Genomic DNA, 20,546 nt, shown 5'->3' with positions numbered 1-20,546 from the left:
TAATATAAGTTTTAATATTTACAGTAGGAAATTTACAAAATATCATCATGGAACATTTACTTAATATCCTAATGATTTTTGGCATAAAAGAAAAATCAATAATTTTGACCCATACAATGTACTGTATTTTTGGCTATTGCTACAAATTTACCCGTGCTACTTAAGAAGGTGGTCCAGGGTCACATATGTGAAGGAGAAACAACAAAATTTTAATTTAAAAATATTTTCGAGACTTGCAGATATTCAGGTGTTTACTGACAAATGCTTCATTTTTGTCATTCTGCAGTTTCTCCTCTCTATCAGGGATTCGTTTTCTTTCTTTTGGATTTTAAGGTTGATTTTTTTTTTTTTTTGTGAAGAGTGATTTTTATTTCGTGTGGCTGGGAAAGAAGTCCTGACAGCACCGTGCAGGTGTGAAGTAAAACAGGAATCAGTGCAGCACCTCCGCTGGTGTGTGGAGAGTCCGCAAGTCAGGAGATCCCTGTGGGGCTGAACAAGTGTGTGTGTGTGTGTGTGTGTGTGTGTGTGTGTGTGTGTGGGAGACACGACCAGCGCGAGGTCCTGTGGCTGACAGCAGCTCTCCTGCCAGGATGTGTAACCTCACACGGCCAAAACAGGAAGCCCTGCCACACACTTATTGATTGACACACTGGCGGAAGTTCATAAAGGTTCTAGAAGAGCTGCAGTCCATGTTCAGGGGTTGCTGACTGGGCCACCTGCTACAGTGCAGTAAGGACCAGAGAGCTCTCGTTACATTTAAGAGCATACTTGCCTGTCCGCCAGTCCTCCTCTGGGTCAAATAATGCCGTGATAAACACTTTCAAAAAGTAATAAATAATATATATAAAAACTAATAAATATTGTCATAAAAGAAAAAGCAAATACACATAAAATAAAATAATTGCTCATCCCAAAAAAGCAACAACTTAAGTGTGAAACAAAGTGTTTGGGGAAAAACGTAAACACATAAAAATGTAAAAGAGAGGGAGTAAATAAAATAAAACAAAAATTTGAGCATCCCGACACCTCAACATTAGCAAAGGGGTGAAACATGCTTGAAGAAAAATAAACAAATAAAAACAATAAAAAAATAAGAAAACACAAACAAAGTAAAATAAACAATAAAACAAAAATTTCTCAGCATCCCAAAACTATTTGTGTCTGAAAAACCTGTTTGTTTGTTTGTTTGGAAAAAGAAAGAAAGAAAGAAAGAAAGAAAGAAAGAAAGAAAGAAAGAAAGAAAGAAAGAAAGAAAGAAAGAAAGAAAGAAAGAAAGAAAGAAAGAAAGAAAGAAAAGAAAGTTAAAGAAAGAAAGTTAAAATAATTTATCTCATTTTTAAGCAATCTGAAAAAAAATGAAAACGAAGAGGATAAACAAAGAGGCAAAACAAATCAAAACAACAAAACAAACAAAATCAATAATAAATAAAAACTATAACAATTTATCTATTTTTTGAGCAATGCGAAACAACATTAGTTAAGGAGTAAACCTGTATGAAAAATAAAACACTTTTTTTAGCACCCCAACTATGCAGCATTATCTAAGGTGGCCACTTTGGCAAACCTGATTGAAAAAAAAAAAAAAACAATCAACAAACAAACAAACAAACAAAAAAATTAACTTAAAAGGGCTGAAACAGCAAAGAGGTTTTGAGAGTCAGATGGAATCAAGATGTGGAGATCTCAGTGCCGGAGAGGATCTGACTGGGTAAGAGTGTGAACAGACTGCCGTCTCACAGCTGAGAGTGATCATGACTCTTGCATCATGGGATGTGTCACACTATGACACAATGCTGGTTCACACCAAACTGCCAATTATCAGTAAGCTGCGCCCTCCTCTCCTCACTTCTCAAGCAGGAAGCGGCGTGTGCACGCCAAGGCCTGTGACCTTGACCGTGAAGGGGTGCCTCATGCACTGTGTACACTTCAAATTGATTCATACCATGGGGAATCTGGAAATTTCTATGTAAAGCCTCAAGTGTGAATTAAATTATGGATATCCTAGTATTAGATTTCTGTTTACAGTTAGCAAAAGAGGGAAAAGCTATGATCAGAACACAGTATAGAGATTATCCATAAGATAAGAAAAGTGTGTGAAGATAAAGTATGATATTGTGTGAGGGTGGTGTTTTTTTTAATTGGAGTGAGGTATTTTTATTGTATTAAATAAGAAGTTTAAAGTGTGATACAGATAGGGATATCATTTTTTTGTTGGCCACCAGAGGGCTGATGTCTTTGATCATCACTCTGCTTCCTCTCAGTGTACCAGGATTTTAAGTGAAGATGATTCTTAATTACTTTATTATAATTATTTTTTTTGTTTACCTTCCCAGTGATTTTTTGGTTTCTTTAAATTTATAATAGGTTGTTGAAAATGTTGAAGAATAACTAAAATGCTACTTTTGAACTAGAAAATACTGTTTGATTTACATACTGTAATCTGATGATATATTTTATATAAAATATTTTATTTAAAAAAAAACTTTTTTATAGTAACAAGTGTACAAGAAGTGGGGATTTCGATTCAACTTAGTTACTCTTTTGATTTATTCAGATTTGTTCCTCGATTCATTGACTCTTTCTGCAAGTTTACAGCACATCATGTCTGATGTGTACGTCATGAGCAAATTATTAAATCATTTAATAAACATATTCATTACATGTTTTTATTTATTTATATTTGTTTGTTTTTTTCTCTGTTAAAATTGGCATATTTTTAAAAAGGCGAGGAACTTTAGAACAATTTGTTTACTTAAAATGTTTGTTTTATTTAGTTATGAGCAAGTCACTGAATAATTTACTCAACCAATTATTTTTTTTCTTATGTTTGATTTATTTAGTTTTATTTATATATATTGGTACTGTCACTGAATCATTCACCAGTTCAAGTAACTTTATTCACTGATTCATCCATTCATTCATTCTTGGTATAATAATTTGAAATTTTTTTTAAAAAGAGTGCAACTTTAGAACAACTTATTTACTTAAAAGATTTATTTATCTACTTGTTTATTTTTGGTATTAAAATTGCCACTTTTTTAAAAAAGGAGAAACTTTAGAACGATTCATTCACTTAAAAATATTTGTTTTTTAGTTATGAGCAAGTCACTAAATCATTTACTAAACCAAATCATTATTTTCATTAATTTATTTATTTTTATTTATATATATTTGATATTAAAATTGGCTTTTTTTTTTTTCAAAAAAGAGAGGAACTTTACAATGATTCATTCACAAGATTTGTTTGTAATTTAGTTACGAGCAACTCACTGAATCATTCACTAAACCAATTCATTATGTTGTTGTTTTTTTGTATTAATATTTGTATTTTTTTTTTTAAAGGGAGGAACTTAAGAACAATTTGTTCATTTAAAACATCTGTTTGTTTGTTATTTATTTATGTATGTATGTGCAAGTCACTGAATCAACCACTAAACTTATTTGTTAAATTATTTTTTGGTATTAAAATTTGCAGATTTTTAAAAAAGGGAGGAATATTAGAATTATTAGTTTGTTGTTTATTTATGAGCGAGTCACTAAATCATCCACTAAGCCAATTAATTAAATTATTTTTTGGTATTAAAATTGGCACTTTAAAAAAAAAAAAAAAGGAGAAACTGCAGAAAGATTTGTTCATTTAAAAAAATGTGCTAAAAAACCAAAACACTGCTACAAGCTACTTTTTTTTTTGAAAGGGTAGTCTTACTGATATACCATTTTAAATTGAATTTCATTGTAACTTAATCACAATTGCTTGATAAGAACCAAAAATAAGAACAATATATTACCTATTGACACTCGTACACATTTCTGAGCTTGAGCAAAAAGGGTTTGGTATGATTTTCATGTCACTGTACAGGAAGCAAATTGATTTTCTTTTCAGATGTCAAATAACCTTGGATCATTATTGATAGATGGGCACAGAAGTGGCGTGAGGCCTTACCTGTCCAGAGAGGTGGACACCACTGTCAGGGCATCGCAAGTCTTCATTTAGGTTGTCGTGGACACAGGGGAGGGACAGATGCTCTGTGATGTCACATGACAAGAAAGATGGCAAACAAAAAGGTTTGTGGTTAAAATTTGCAAGATGATACAAATAAACATATTTATACATTTAGCAGACACTTTTATCCAAAGCGACTTACAGTGCATTCAGGCTATACTTCTTTTTACCTAACATGTGTACCCCTGGGAATCGTACTCATAACTTTTTGCACTGCTAACACAATGCTCTACCACTGAGCCACAGGAACACTAATCACACTAAAAACACTAATCACAAATTGTAAAATGCTTATCAAACTGGGTGCAACACTTCTATTCAACTGTCCAGCCAAAAGAAACACAACAACCCATCGCACAAGCTAATATTTCACTGCACATCAATATAGTACAAGCTATATTTTTAAAACCTTTATCAAACGCCCACAGAAAAAAAGACACACAACACCACTATGGAATAAATTCCTCAAATTTATGACCGACTTGTGTTTAGATGCTATGATAGTATGGTGGGGATGAGCACAATCTTTGCCTCCCATCCCAGAGGGCTCAGTCCCCAATTGGTGTGGTCTATGTGGGCCTATAAATCTGGTGGGACTTCGTAATACACATCGAGTCTAAGACATTAGGCCTGTGAGCAGCATGTCCTGAATACATATCGGGCTTTGTGCATCAGTGCTACTGTTTCATTCAAGAGTCACTTACTATTGAAGTGAGAAGTCAGATAAGTATTATAGAATGTTGTTCCTCACAATGAACAATCATTGACTTATATATACAAAGAACAGTTGATTTGTCTAAGTGGAGCAGACGTGTAAGAGCTCAACTTCACTTTATGTCAAATTTCCACTTTACAGTCCAAGTAGTAATAGATCTCTTTGTATGTGTGAACTTATTGTGCCACTGTGTGCTGAAAAAAAAATGCATTGACAGGAAGATTTGAAAAAAGTTCTCAAAGAGTAAGTCACAGAGAAAATATCAAATAGATTGCAACCATAAAAAAGCGAATGAAAATAATACAATACAAACTCCTTTGAATATTCCACGGTGAAGAAAAGTCTACACACACACACACGTAGAGTATGTTTCTGTGAATTGTGGGGAATTGTTGATTAAAATTAATTTGCCCCGCAATAATTACTAAATTACTAATGTGCTGCGAGGATAACAAAAGATTAGGCTTTTTACTCCTCAATTAAAATGTACAAAAAAAAAATATATATATATTAAAACAGGTCTATTATACAATGAATTATAGGGCTACAATTAAAATATTAACACTGCAGTCATCAATAAAAATCAATGAAATAAAAAGCTTTTATTTCTAGCCTGTTTTTTGAAAAAAATTTTGTTTAAAGCATGTTTTGCTTCTTCTCATTTTTCTTTTTCACTATGTAGACCACCAGAGAAATATTTAGGGAATAAATTAAAACAGTTCATTATACCGTTTTCATGTTGAAGTAAATTTGTGGGTTAAGGTTAGGGTTTATATAAAAATATCAAATTTACATGAAATAATTTACAATAAATTAGATGTTGCCTTGAACTGAAATAAAATTTACTAAGATTACTAGAACTACAAAAAAAAAGCTAATCTAAAATCTTAATAAAAGTAAAAAACAACTAACAAAATGAATAAACTGTAAACTGAAATGAAAATAAAAATGGAAAAATAAAAGGTTTGATCAGACTTAGCTACAGTAAGTAAACTCAATTTTGTCCCCAAATAATATACTCCTCAACAAGCACGGCTGTCATGGTCGGCAAGCGTCCTGCGACAGGATTAATCTCCTGCAAAGGAGGGTGGGCCGGGGCAGCCAGAACTCATTTGGTGTGTTGCTATGAAATGGCTGCCCATCAGAAATATCTTCATATATCTCTGTCTCATCTACATGGGTGGAAATGGAGGGATGAAGGGCTGAAAGGAGAGAGGGAGGGTGAAAGGGGCGGCCAGAGCAGAGAGGTCAGCGCATTCAAGGAGTCCATCATTCTGACGTGTCAAAGCGTCTCTTAACTGAGTTTGTGGAAATGTTAGTGTGCGTTCAGCAACACAAGCTTCAGCTTCTCCAAGCTGTTCTGAGAAATGAAGGATCTCTTTGAGGAGATAAATCAAATGGGAGATAATAAGTCTTGCATTAAGCTCCAAAGAGCAAAAAAAGGCTGTAAAAAAAATAATCTTGCGATAGTACGGCAGCGATGAATGCAACAGCAGAAATAGTGATTGTTTCCAAACATGTTTCTACAATGCTTCCTCGTCTACCATTGCTCTGTTACTTTCTTAACACATGATTTATTGTCAGTCTTACATCAGCACTTTAGAAACTTCAAGGTTTCAACACTGGCCCGGATTTCAAAGTATTCTTGATAAAACAATACCAGCTGAGGTAAACAGCTAAAGGTAAACAGAGTGTAGAACCCAGAGGTGAATTTAGTTCTGGACCATCTGTTCAATTCATTTTGATCAGGGAGGCGTACTGGCAGATATCTGAAGACTGCAGAAACTGAGAAATACCTGCGTGAGCTCAAGGGACAATGAAAAGCTCTGTCTTGCTGCGTTTCTTATCCGCTATTATTGTTAAAGTGTGGTCTTCTGTGAGATCACAATGTGACAAGGTGGCTTTGGCTGCAATGATTTTAACTGTTTTACTACTGGATGATTGAGAAGTAGAAGGTTTGTTTGTAACTTAGATGTTATAAACAGATCCTGTATGCTGATTGGTTAATACAGTATTCAGGCATGTGATCAGCTAGAGACAAAAAAGAAGGAAAATCTGACTACGCCCACAAGCCACGCCCCCAGCACTCATTATTTATATATATATATATATATATATATATATATATATATATATATATATATATATATATATATCTATATATATGTATATATATGTTATATATTTATATGTTACATCTTATATTGTAAAAATACATACTGTCCTGTAAAAAATAAAAAAGCACCATTTAATAATAATGACAACAATATAATAATATATTATAATAAAGTACTATAATATATTATAGTAAAGTATATAGAATTGTTGTTATTATTAAAGTACCTGCCAAAAATTTCGAAACATTACAATTATTAATGATTTTGAAATAACTATCTTCTGCTCATGAAGGCTGAATTTATTTGATCAAAATAAAGTAAAAAAATATATTGTGAAATAGTATTACAAATACAAAATGTTTTCAATTTTAATATATTATAAAATGTAATGTTATTCCTGTGATGCAAAGCAGAATTTTCTTCATCATTACTCCAGTTTTCAGTGTCACATGATCTTTTTGAAATCATTACAATTTATTGGACTCTTCTTCAGACATTTCTGATTATTATCAATGTTAAACAATTTTGCTGCTTTATATTTTGTGTGGAAATAATGATGCACTTTTTTCAGGATTTTTTGATAAATATAAAGTTTAATGAACAGCATTTATTTGCGTTTATAAAATATATTAATTAAATTCGTTAATGCAGTTATTAAATAGAAATCATTTTAAATGTCTTCACTCACTTTTTTTCACTTTCATGCATGATGAATAAAATTATTGATTTCTCTCTTTTTGAAATCTTACACAAATGTTTGAGGGGTATCATTTTTTCCACAAAAATATTAAGCAGCAAAACTGTTAACTGTTTAACATTTAAAATAATGAGAAATATTTCTTGAGCAGCAAATCAGCATATTAGAATGACTTCTGAAGGATTATGTGACACTGAAACTTCTTTGTAAACAGCAATAGATTAATAAACGTTTCTAATGACGAATGTTGCGTTCCCAAATGCAAATTAAAGCGGCTCAAACCAAGCACAGCACTAACAGTGAACATTTTCATAGCCCATAACTGTACAGAAATGATGGAAACAGTTTCCACCACGGAACAAAAATAAATAAATAAGTAAAACGAAATTGTGAGATATAAAGTCTCAAATTCTGAAGAACTCTCAATTCTGAGAAGAAAAGTCAGAATTGTAAAATATAAACTCAGAATTGTGCAACAAACTCGCAAATGAAAAAAAAAAATCATAATTCTAAGATAAAAATTCACAATTACCTTGTTTTTATTAAGTGGTGACAAAAAGAGAATTGCGAGATATTAACTCGGAATTGTGAGAAAAAGTCAGAACTGTGAGTTTTATGAACTAAAAATTGGGAGAAATAATTCAGAAATGTCAGAGAAAATGCATGCCATCAAATGTATTAGACCAAGGATACTTTGGCCATCTGTTGCGCTAAAAAACTATAGCAACAGCTATAATGTGAAACATCAACAAATGATATACACAAGAACTCATAAAAATCTAAGTACATATGTTAAAAGTTAACTACATATCAGTCCTGTGAAGTCTCATAGTGCAAGGGTCTATTGGGAAAGAAGTAATCGAAAGGAAAAAAACGTTTCTTAAAATTTCTCATCCTTTTCTCAAGCTAATTTAGTTTCTACATCTGCAAATGTCAATATATATAGCTCAAAAATAAATGAGCTGACATGAGGTATTCAATAATTTCAGAAGACCTGGTAAACCTTCAGAGCTGTCAGGAAGTTTTTACTAACGTGTTGTCTTAGCTTGCTCTCTCTTTCTCCAACTTTGAGAGAAGCCAGGCACTGCAGGATAATCACAGTTTAATAGGAGCAAATATTGAAAGCTGGAGCTGACCAACCAGATCCCCTTTCCTGGCTCTCTCTCCCAGTGCGCCTGAGAAAAACGCTAGCACATGGGTGCATAAGAAATCGATCATTTCATGATATATCAATTAACGTGAAGAAATGAAGGAAACCTTCATATTGATGGTCGTTCATTGTTTGCATTGGAATCGTCCAGTCGAACGGCGTTGGAAATGCAGCTCTGTCGAAATTCTGACAACCTTGTTAAAGCAAAATAATTCACGTGTACCAATCCAGAGTTTCAGCTTGAAAAACGAACGGGAGACGAAAAACCATCCAAGAAGTCATCCAGATAAATACATTCATGTAGCGTACATGCTTGTGTTTTTTTGTACTTGTTCTTAAGATGAACTTGTGAGGAGCGTGTTCCCTCTCAGGCATCCTATTTGCCATGCAGAGCCAATGCATGCTGGGAGAGGGACATGTCCACAGACTGGGGCCTCTTTCTAATGATTTCCCACACCTGCACTTCTGCCGCCATTTTAATTAATACTCTAAGGAGGTTTGTCACGAGTAATCAAAAACATTGTCACTTACGGAATACTTCATTATAGAGAACAAAAATCAATACTTTGCATGAGTAGAATGAGGGCACTTACAAAGTAGCCCACCTAGCAATAAACAATCTACTGAAGTAAAGGTGCAGAAGACTTTATTCCATGCAGTCCAGGGTTTTTTTTCATGAAGCACCAACACGTGGTGAAGGGCTGGGCATCATTTTTATGCAGGCCTTGGTTCCTAGGTTTCATATCACAGCGAAGGCAATAGTCGCATCAGCTTTCTTCAGCTCTGCAGCATCACTGCAACCTCTCCTCGCTGATTTATAGCCCGCCGCTGACCTCTGAGGTCGTAACATGGTGATGGGTGACTGGCTCTCAACGGTAAGCTACTGGCACTTGACAAAGTGCCGAGAGCAGAATGAATTTACTCCTCTTTTCCTCAATCATCAACAGGCGCACGCCGGCTTGCTGCCCTGACCCCCTCTCATCCTGACTGCTATAACAAGATCTCCCACCTCATGGAAGAGCGAGGGAGAGGGAGGCTGAAAAATTTACTGTCATTTCTACTTTCCAATGAGCTTCGGTGAGCACTTCTTTCACCTTCAGGTTGCTTGGAGTGCCTGGGATAAGGAGGGCTGGTTGGGACGCGGGCGAGGGCACTTCGATGCACCTGTCTAACTTTGGGTCGTTCGCCAGGGGTACTTCAATCTGCTATTGCTTCCATCAACTTGATAATGGCATCTGAAAGCAAGTTCAATTTAATAAGCAGATAAATCTCCATAAAGGTGGATGGTTCACGTAGCTCATTCATCAATATGTGGATGTGCCAGTTAGCCGCAAACAAATACTTACCAGCACAATCATTAACGACAACGCAAAAATCCATTCGGTTACTTTGCCTTATATTGTCGCTGGGTGGGGGATTGTAAATTTGGGTGATATATTGTGAATTTTTTCGTTATGTAATGAATTATTATTTTAAGTAGGATTTTATGTTGGCCCACTGTGGCAGGCGAGACACAGTAGGTTATAATTGAAAATAAAAAAGCCATTTAAAAGCCATTCAATAAGCCACTGGGAAATTGATCAGGCTATAAAATCTGGCGCGGGAGGCTGGCACTACGCTTCGGTCCTGACACAGCACTATCCCTGCAGGCTTCATGGTTTACATGCCGGCATACAAACAAGAGATGCCGCGGAAGTACACTTCCCGACAGAGATGCTTTCCTTGTATCCTCGGGTGTGCATTTAAATTGTGCAAGAAACATAATGTTGTAGTACGCAGTGGACTTGCTCTGGAAAAACTGGGAAAAATGATTTCCCTCACTGGTAGGGAGTGGTGAAAAAAAATGATGGAAAATTGCAAGAGCGGGCCCATATTCCGCTCCTGCTTCTTTAACTTTCAATTCTCCCAAGCATCTCTGCTTCACAGCCTCTGGCTATTGCCTTTCTCAATCTGTCCCTGGGGAGGCAGGAGTTATGGGCCCTGTCGATTGAGGAGAAAGGGATGTTATTCCCCTGTCACCCTCACCCGGTCCGCCAGCAGCCCTGCCCTGATCTATGGCCACCGTGGTGGGGTAGAAGTGTCTTGATGCACCATTGGTTTCCAGCGCTGTCACCCCCACCATGACGCTCAAACTCATACTACCTTTACAACCCCCTCACCGACCCTTTAAAACACCCCCCCTCCATGATTCTTGTTGGGGAGCTCTCTGAGGGACAGGGGTGTTACACAATGGCCTCGAGGAGGTCACCCCTAAAGGGACAAGGTCTGGTTGGCGTCACAAGTGGGATTAAGTGACACCTGGCAGGTGTTTACCTGAGATGGCAGATTGCACAATGGTGTGGACAGTTGATCATGATATTGAGAGACTGTGACCTTGGCGTAAACTTTCGAGGGCGTACGGCAATTTCATGAAACTTATTTGAATACTAGTTCAACATAAGCTCTGTTAGCTCCGTTCCAAAAGCTAGTGAGCTGCCTCACTCTCCGCTATCTACATAGACAGCTAATTTCTAAGCATGATAGAAACTCATAATAGAAGCAGACTGTTTCAAAACAAATTGAGGGTGACATTATTATTATTATTATAATTAATTTTCACAAAATAAATTAATAAAAAATTAATTTTCACAAAAATTACATACAATACAAATGATTTTTGCCTCATTTTTATTCATACAAAATCAACGTTATGTTTAAAAATATAAATTTTTACTTTTCATTTTGCATATGAAATATGGACTTGGCATTTAGATTCCTAAACATTATGTCACCAGTGACGGGAAGGTTACTTTGGAAATGTAACTGATTACAGATTACAAGTTACCCTATTTAAAATGTAATAAGTAGTGTAACTATTTCATTTACTTTAAGTAATATAACTGATTACATTTGGGCATTTTGACTACTTTTCCAAATTTCTAATGAATGTTTTCAACTGTTATTCATTTTCAAACAAATCTTTGCAATATTAAAAAATAAAACATACTATATATATATATATATATATATATATATATATATATATATATATATATATGTATCAACTTCAGATCAGGGCGTGTTGAATGATTAATCACGATTAATCACATCCAAAATAAAAGTTTTGTTTACATAATATATGAATGTGTACAGGGTATATTTATTATGTATATATAAATACACACACATAAATTATAAATTTAGAAAATATTTACATGTATATACATTTATATATTTATATTCTTATATTTTATATTATATATAAAATATATTTAATATATATAAACATAACATATTCTTCTTAAATATATACATGCATGTGTGTGTATTTATATATACATAATAAATATACTCAGTATACACACATATATTATGTAAACAAAACTTTTATTTTGGATGTGATTAATCGTGATTAATCATTTGACAGCCCTAATATATATATACATATACATATACATACACACACACACATATATATATTTTTTACATATACATACACACACAATATATATATATATATATATATATATATATATATATATATATATATATATATATATATATAAATACACACATAAACCCAAATAAGAAATAAAACAGTTAACCCTCTGGAGTCGATTAACGCGGATACGTTGTTTTTTTTGTTTTGTTTTTTATGTTCTAACGTATAACATAGACAGCAATAAAAGTAATATGAGGTATGTGCCAGGTATGTGATGTTCATTTATATATTTCAACATGACATAATACCAGTCAAAACTTTTGAACAGTAAGATTTTTTATGTTTTTTTACAGAATTCTCTTCTGCTGACCAAGCCTGCATTTATTTGATCCAAAATACAGAAAGTTGCATTTGCTAAAGCAGTAATATTGTGAAATATTTTTACTATTTTAAATAACTGATTTCTATTTGAATATATTTTAAAATTTAATTTGTTCCTGTGATCAAAACTAAATTTTCAGCATCATTACTCCAGTCTTACTCCAAGTGTAACAATATACACTATACCATTCAAAAGCTGGGAGTCAGTATACATAGAAATTAAAACTTTTATTTAGCACACAAGTGATGAGAAATACAATAATCATGTTACTAACAATTCTGTTCTTTCAATTAATAAAAAAAAAATTATAAAATAATAATAAATGTTTTTTGAGTAGCAAATCAGAATATTAGAATGATTTCTGAAGGATCGTGTGACTGGAGTAATGATGCTAAAAATTCAGCTTTGAAAGTCAGCTATGATTGCTCCTAATAAACTGTTTAACTGCACTCGCAAGTGAATCTCGAGTTATTTTGTGGGAAAATTAAATGTATTCTAAATAAACTACAAACATATAAACATATTCATTTATTTTGTCCTCACATTCTTTATTGTAACTCTTCCCTCTCGGTCACTCACCTGGCTGAAAGGCTCATTATGCAGCTCATTATGTGGGTCTTTGTCTTCTCAGGTGTGAATCACACAAATATTCATGGTCAATCACGCCTACTCGCATATGCCCTTTCGAAACAAAAAGTGTTTTAGAAAATTTAAATCAATCTATTGTTTTATGTGAGCAAGTAAACAATGATTTTCACATCATTTTGAAGCAAAAATTCTAGGTTACAAGCTCCAGGTTTGACAGTCTTGTGAACAAATGTTCTCAAGGTGTTTTATGACCTTTTTTCAGTGACTTCAAAATTGTAGTTTTTTACTATCCACGCATAAACATTGTTTTCTCAAAAACACTACCATGTACGTACATGCTATTTACATATTATTGTAGCACAGTTTGTACTGATTACAGTGTTATTAGACTTTAGCCATGTATATGTTTATAAGCAACTGAAAAAAGCACAAAAGTCAGGGGATGTCAAAACTTCTCCAGGCCCCCAAAACCCCTTAGACCCCAGAGTGTTAATCATTAACATTTTCATGAGTATCTTATTGAAGGATGCTTTTTTCAGTAACTGTAACGGATTACGGTTACATTTATTGTGTAATTAAATTATGTAACTAGTTACTCCCCAACACTATGTCACATACAGTAAGCATGGTGGTTATGCTTACAGATTGTGCCTAGCTAGATTCTGTAATGGAGATTTAGCCTACAAAAGAGAAAAGTTGTTCAATTGGAGCAACTGGGAATGGGACATAGAATAAATCTGAATTTAAAATCATAAATGAATAGACAGACACACGTCTCCTTATAAGTCCAGGAGCATTTGGCTTGCGATATAAATATGGGGGAATTGATGTCAGATCTCCATACACATAAGAACTACAGGGCACGCGTCCATCTGACATGTGTCGAGAATTAAGAAAAGGGTGGAGAGATGGAGGAAGGCAATGGCCCACAAGAGCTCCGAGATGAGATGGAAAACTTACCCTCTATTAGCCTACGGGCAGAAGGGTGACACTCGGCTGACCGAGATGCACATAAGTGACTTTGGATATGAACTATAAAAGAAAGGATGAAAAAAGCTGAAAAAACTGATGCAGGTGCTTATGTGACAGTGACCCTGCTGGGGATGATCCGACTGAATAAAGAGACAGATTAATAAATAAATATCTTCTAAAAAATGGGAGATCGAAGAGGGCTGCCATCCATCAAAGATCCTATTACCATGAAACCTGGAGCCATATGTATAAGGCAGCCGGGATCCTAAGCAGATACAAATTCAACTTTTCCTTACAATTTGTTATCGCTGACATCCATCACCCAACACACAAACACAGATACACAAACACCGGGTTGAATTATGAACAGATCTGTTTTAAAGCAGATTTAAAGTAAATCACTAATATCAATCACACACAATCATAAGTAGCTTTATAGGTGGAAATAAAGAGTTAAAAATGAGGGAAATGAGAAGAGGATTTTTTATTTCCTCAGAGAGAGGAATGTAAACAGTCTAACCACTACCATATTTTTTGTAATCTGTTTATTTAGGTATTTATACGAACAATATGTAGCTGTGTATTCAGCTTGTTCAATCAAATGACACGGTCTTCATTTGGGACAACCAACAACAAACATCTTATATAAAATATCAGACTACTCAGTTTTCAAAGTCAGGTGTTGTCAATCTTTTTGAGAGTGTGTCGGTGAGGGAGGTGGGGATGACAACAGATGGATTCAACTTTGCTAAAGATCCACTTGTAACACTGGCAAATTACACGCTGCGCCGTTACGTTGCATGTTGGTATGCAATAACAAATTATTGCATTTCCATAGAGGTTGATATGCAATCATTTGTTGTGACATCCAACATAAACAAATCGTTACAATTAGTAGTGACACCAAACGTAAACTTACGTCTTCAATGCTGAAAATGTAGGAATGCAACAACAAATTACTGACACAACCATATGCTGACTAATCACTTAAGTCATCTAAAAGTTTCATTTGAAGCAAAATCACAATCTCTCGTGTCATTTGGCCTGAAACAAATAATTGGTAAAATTTATTGTAATGGTTTGCGCACACCAAACGCGAAGCAAATATTTTCATCACGTTATCACTCTAGATTACTTGCAAGGTGTTTTTCGTATCACTCACACGAATAAAATCATTGCGTAATGCTTTCCTCCATTTTCTGATAAAATCGGACATGTCAAACTAGACGTCAATAAACTCTTCAGTGATTAGCTTGCGTGACAACGTGTCATGCAAATTTTCCGCTCGAGTTGAAATTTTTCAACTTGCGCAACTTGAGGCATATATCGTGTTTCCATGGCAAACGCATCACCAAATTTGTCACCCGAATTTGTGTCTATGTGTGTTTTTGCATTAACTTTGTATGTAATCTACTCACGCAAATAATTTCCTTAAATTGTCATGTCATGTTTATGTCATGGCGATTATTTTTTTTCAGTTTAACATGTTAAAAATATTTAACGCAATTAACGCAGGGGAGGGGCTAGGGTTGGCCACCCCACTCACAACTGCTGTTTTTATCTCATTTGTTTGCCAAGAACCGTCGTTTATTTAAACACAGAATGTTTTTATGACCACACCTAACCTGAGACATTCAGACGCGCACTCCAACTTCACCTCAGCGCCAGGCCTGAGACAAACGAGCGTGGAAATGCTCCAGCCTGTGATACTGGCCTTCAGTCATAAAAAAATTGTCACATTACACAAATATTAAAAATAAACTGTCTTTATGTTGTTTCCACAAAAAAATTTAAGATTGAATGTGAAATTATTGCAATGTAAAGTATTTCAGATTTTTTTTTTTTATTAGTTATTTTTTAATTTATTGAGAGCACTAATTATTATGTATTTATGAAGTAACAGTAAAATCAAATTGACGAGCATTTTGAGTTTTGCAAAACATTCATATCAGTGAACATTTATAAGAACAGCACATTTTAATGAGAAATAATGCTTCATTTCAGGAATAAAATAATCTAAATATGGAAACATTATATTTTTAATTAATTCATCTGATTCATTCAAAAGTGACAATGAATCACCCAACACTTATCCTATTTGTCTACTACCTGACCTCAAATTTTGTCACTTTATGCTTTGCAGCTTCCTTCAGCATGTCTTATAGAATGTTTTAGAAGTAGACAGAGTGTGGAAATTAACTTTCTGCTTTTGTCAGCCTTTTCAAGTTGACCTTTGAGAAGTGCAGCGTTTTGACTGACTTGTATCTCCTTTGAGGTCACCTATTCAAAAGGTGGAAAAGAAGAGAAAAAGGAAGAAAGCAAGCATACAAAATAGTACTGTTCCCCTTGACCTTCGGCTTTATTGGTGCATGTACTAACGATAGACCGTAACATAATGAAAGAGATGAAGTAGTGAAAGACAAAACTTGTCCTTTCCTGCTTTCCTTTTGCTTATAGCATGTTCTTGTTTTCGTAACTGGCGGATTGAAACCATTGACTCAAAGGATGAAAAGACATGAATTGATTAAAAGTGAACGTAAACGCTTTTTCTCACACCCGAGGATTACTTGACCTTGAATTGAAGAGACACAACAATCAGTTATATACAATCAGGACATACAGCAGCATTTATAGTGGGCTCGGCCCTATTTGTTACAACACAAGGCCTTTCACAGTAGGGCTCATATGCGTATGAGAGGCTCTCTTCCTTTCAGTTCCATTATACATACGTTTCTTCTTAGCACTTAGTCGTGTGGCTGGCTGACTGGTTTAAAAAATTGCTCGGCATTAAAACAAATATTCAATCATGGCCCACATAGCAACCGATTACGGACGAGAGTGCGGGCGAGTCTCGTCAAGATGATTAGTTGCATCGCTTATGTGCACGGGACGGCCCCTTCTGCATATGCATATGGTCTGCGCGTGCGACGCCTGCTTATGCTTATGTTTATTTCTTCTTGTAGCAAATTCACCTTGAGTAATGGGCTGGATAATACCAGCTGCCAATCAACATGAATTAGTGCATGTGTCTGATTCTGCTCTTTGATTGGCCATGTCATGTTTCATCTGGTTTTTGTGCGAGAAAAGCTAACCTAGGAAAAAAGGACAAGTGATAAGAGTGTCAAAATTAAATTAATCATTTTTAATTACACTTATTTTAATATGATTTTAAATTCATTTTAATGATTTAATCAATGGAGTAAATATGGAGTATCAAAGTAAATATTTAATGTAAATTTACTTTAAAAGATACTAAAACTAATGTTTATAAATATAGAATACCAATATAAATATGGAGAACCAATATACTATAAGTAAACTGGGAGTATAAATGAAGTATTAATTTCAATAACTATTTTAATTAGTTAACTAAATATGGAGTATCAATACAGTAAAGTAAATATGGAGAATTAATTTAATTAAAAAAGTGAAAGTATTCATTTTATTTATTCGATTTTATTGAGTATCAATATTGTACAGAGTATAAATTAACATAACTAATTTAATTTTAATCACTTTTATTTATTATTTAATTAAATATGGAGTATCAATATAATAAAGTGAATATGGAGTACATTTAATACTTTATTAATTTAATTTAAAAATAACTTTATTAAATTAAATACAGAATGCCTATACATTATAGGTTGGCCAGCTGTGTAATAATAATAATATGATTTTATAAATTTTTCACAAAATAACCCTAACCCTTCATTCGCTCCCTTCTCTCTTTGAGAAATCTCTCACTTGCGTGAACTCCCTTTGAGATTACTACGATTCAGTCTTGAAATGCTGGGGTCAGAGAAGGCGATCGGATCCCGTCATTTTTCTGTGTCTGGAGAACGTTACAACCCCAGAACAGGCCTGTCATCTTAGAGTTCACCCTCTTTGCCAATCACTACTTTTGCTCTCGCCATAATTTAGCACAGATTTTTAAAGCTCTGCTTTATATAAACACATTGGCATTTGAAAATACACACACAGGTATATGCACAAACCCAAATATACATGTACATCATCTGAGATGGCCAATCAACCTTTACAAAGATGCTTCGTTTTTTGGGGGGGGTTGATTAATAAATAAACCAAAGACTCACTTGTTTTGTCGTAACTCTGGGTGATGTTGTCGCTGTAGGTCGATGAGCTGCTGGAGTAGGTGACTGTTTGCCCGTCCAACACACCTGGTAGTGGAGAGGTGCACGGCCGAGAACTGCCCACTGAACTGGAGGGCCTGGAACTGGCACAGTTCTGACAAAAAAGGAAAATGCATTCTACTAACAATCTAATGTGGGGTACAGTCTGAGATCATTAGTGAAAATATTTCTGTTTTGCATTTTTCTATTTAATATATCATATATACTGTCAAACAGATATTTTTTGTGCATTAGATTTGGTATGAATATGAAGAAATATGGAGGAAAAACAACAAAAACTAAGTTAAATATCAAAAACATCGTAGTTATGCATTACATGATACATGACCAAAAAGTACACAGACATGTATGGAGGTACCGCAAAATAAATATCCACAGAAGTCTCTCAGGAATGTAAACTAGATCGGACATAAAAAGCCACAACCTTACCCCTCGTATCACAGAATGACATATAATGGGCTTTGACATGCAGCCCTGGTTAAGATGGCGTCTGAAGACGTTTATTTATTTTCAGAAAGAAGTGAATGCATAACCTAGCACTATATCAACATTTAAAATCATAAGAGTGCACATTTTACAACAGGAAATGCACATATATGTAGTATACATCTCTCTCTTTTCAGTCTTATATCTTGTCAAAACTTGAATTAGGATCAAAAAACTAATCTGCTTCCAATTTATATCTATATTTCAGGGCTGTCAGTGATCTAGACCCTGCTAGTATCGCAGCACGTTCATTTTTCATTTGGCCGGTGCAACTGACAGCTTTATTTTTCTCAAGCAATCTGCCACAGTATGTACAAGTGTGAGGTCACACGGGTCAGGCGACAGTTGGTATGAAGCACCCTGGCAGCACTGGTCTATCTCATGAATAAACCAGAATGGCAAGAACAGAAACTATAGAGAGCTACATATGTTCAGCAAATTGGACTTTAATATCATGCTGTATATTCATTATCTACCATTTACAGTAACTACATCCATGGAGATTGAAGTAGTAAAAAATCCTTGAGAAATCATCAGTATAATTACTGGACTCAATGCATCACTATTTAAATTCACTGAATAACAGTCTAGAGAAAATAGAAACAGATCATATTTACATGCCTGATTTAAAACTAAAGTGTAATATCCTTACCACTAGCATAAAAAATATGAATTCAGAGAGGAAAAAATAGATTATATTTGAGACACTCATTGATAGATACATAGGCAGAAAGGCAGACAAGATAGACAGATTAAATGAAATAGATTAATTAAGATAGGCAGACAGAATGGCAAAGACAACAGACAAGCAGACAGACAGACAAAACAGCAGACAAGCAGACAGACAGAGAAAACAACAGACAAGCAGACAGACAGACAAAACAACAGACAAGCAGACAGACAGAGAAAAACACAACAGACAAGCAGACAGACAGACAAAAACAGCAGACAAGCAGACAGACAGACTAAAACAACAAACAACAGACAAGCAGACAGACAGAGAAAACAACAGACAAGCAGACAGACAGACAAAACAGCAGACAAGCAGACAGACAGAGAAAACAACAGACAAGCAGACAGACAGACAAAACAGCAGACAAGCAGACAGACAGACAAAACAGCAGACAAGCAGACAGACAGACAAAACAACAGACAAGCAGACAGACAGACAGACAGACAGACAGACAAAACAACAGACAGACAGAACAAAAGACAATACGACAGACAGAAAAAAAATTACAAATTGACAGAACAAGACATACATGCAGACAGACAGACAGAACGGCAAATAGACAGGACAACAGACAAGCAAACAGACAGAACAACATACAGTAGGGGGTTGCCTGGTCCCAGTGTTGCTAGAGTGTTCAGAGTGGTCACTAGGCTGTTGCTAGGTGGTTGCTAGGCCAGTGATAAGGTGCTCTGGGTGGCAGCTAGAGCATTCTAAGTAATTGCTATGGTGGTCTCGGATAGGTAGACAGTTACAAAAATAAACATCAGTTTACTCTATGATGAGTTGGAAAATCTTATGGGTTCCCTCAGGTAAAAACCCATCCATCTACAGCACGTCCTGTACGTTATCAATACTGTATTGGAAGTCAGTACATTCCCTGACCACTGCTCTAATCCAATAAAGAAGAGTACATTTTCCTATCCCATTCTGGACCTCGTCCAGCACCAAAGCTATTCGGCGAGATACAGTATATCACCTCTAGATTTATGGTGCAAAATGGCATTAGCTAAAAAACCATCCGCCACACGCGGCCAGCGAATCTCATTGCGTGGACTTTGAAAATTGGAAAATTGCCCAGAGAGCGCTAAAGGGTCCCACTGCTAATACGACCCGCCACGATTTATCAGC

At 34.8% G+C, this 20,546-nt stretch overlaps 1 protein-coding gene across 1 annotated transcript in view; it reads right to left on the bottom strand.

Moving 5' to 3' along the window:
• The window catches only part of LOC109072941 (adhesion G-protein coupled receptor D2), a 74,383-nt gene that overhangs the window by 12,510 nt on the left and 41,327 nt on the right, over nucleotides 1-20,546 (bottom strand). Inside the window, 2 exon segments of the mRNA XM_042749587.1 lie at nucleotides 3,944-4,026; nucleotides 18,143-18,293. Of these exon segments, the coding sequence (XP_042605521.1) occupies nucleotides 3,944-4,026; nucleotides 18,143-18,293 (234 nt within the window).

Source organism: Cyprinus carpio, chromosome B22 (assembly GCF_018340385.1).
Source record: "Cyprinus carpio isolate SPL01 chromosome B22, ASM1834038v1, whole genome shotgun sequence".
NCBI lineage: Eukaryota > Metazoa > Chordata > Actinopteri > Cypriniformes > Cyprinidae > Cyprinus > Cyprinus carpio.
The sequence above is the reverse complement of the archived record's forward strand: the minus strand, read 5'-3'. Positions and strand labels throughout refer to the sequence as shown.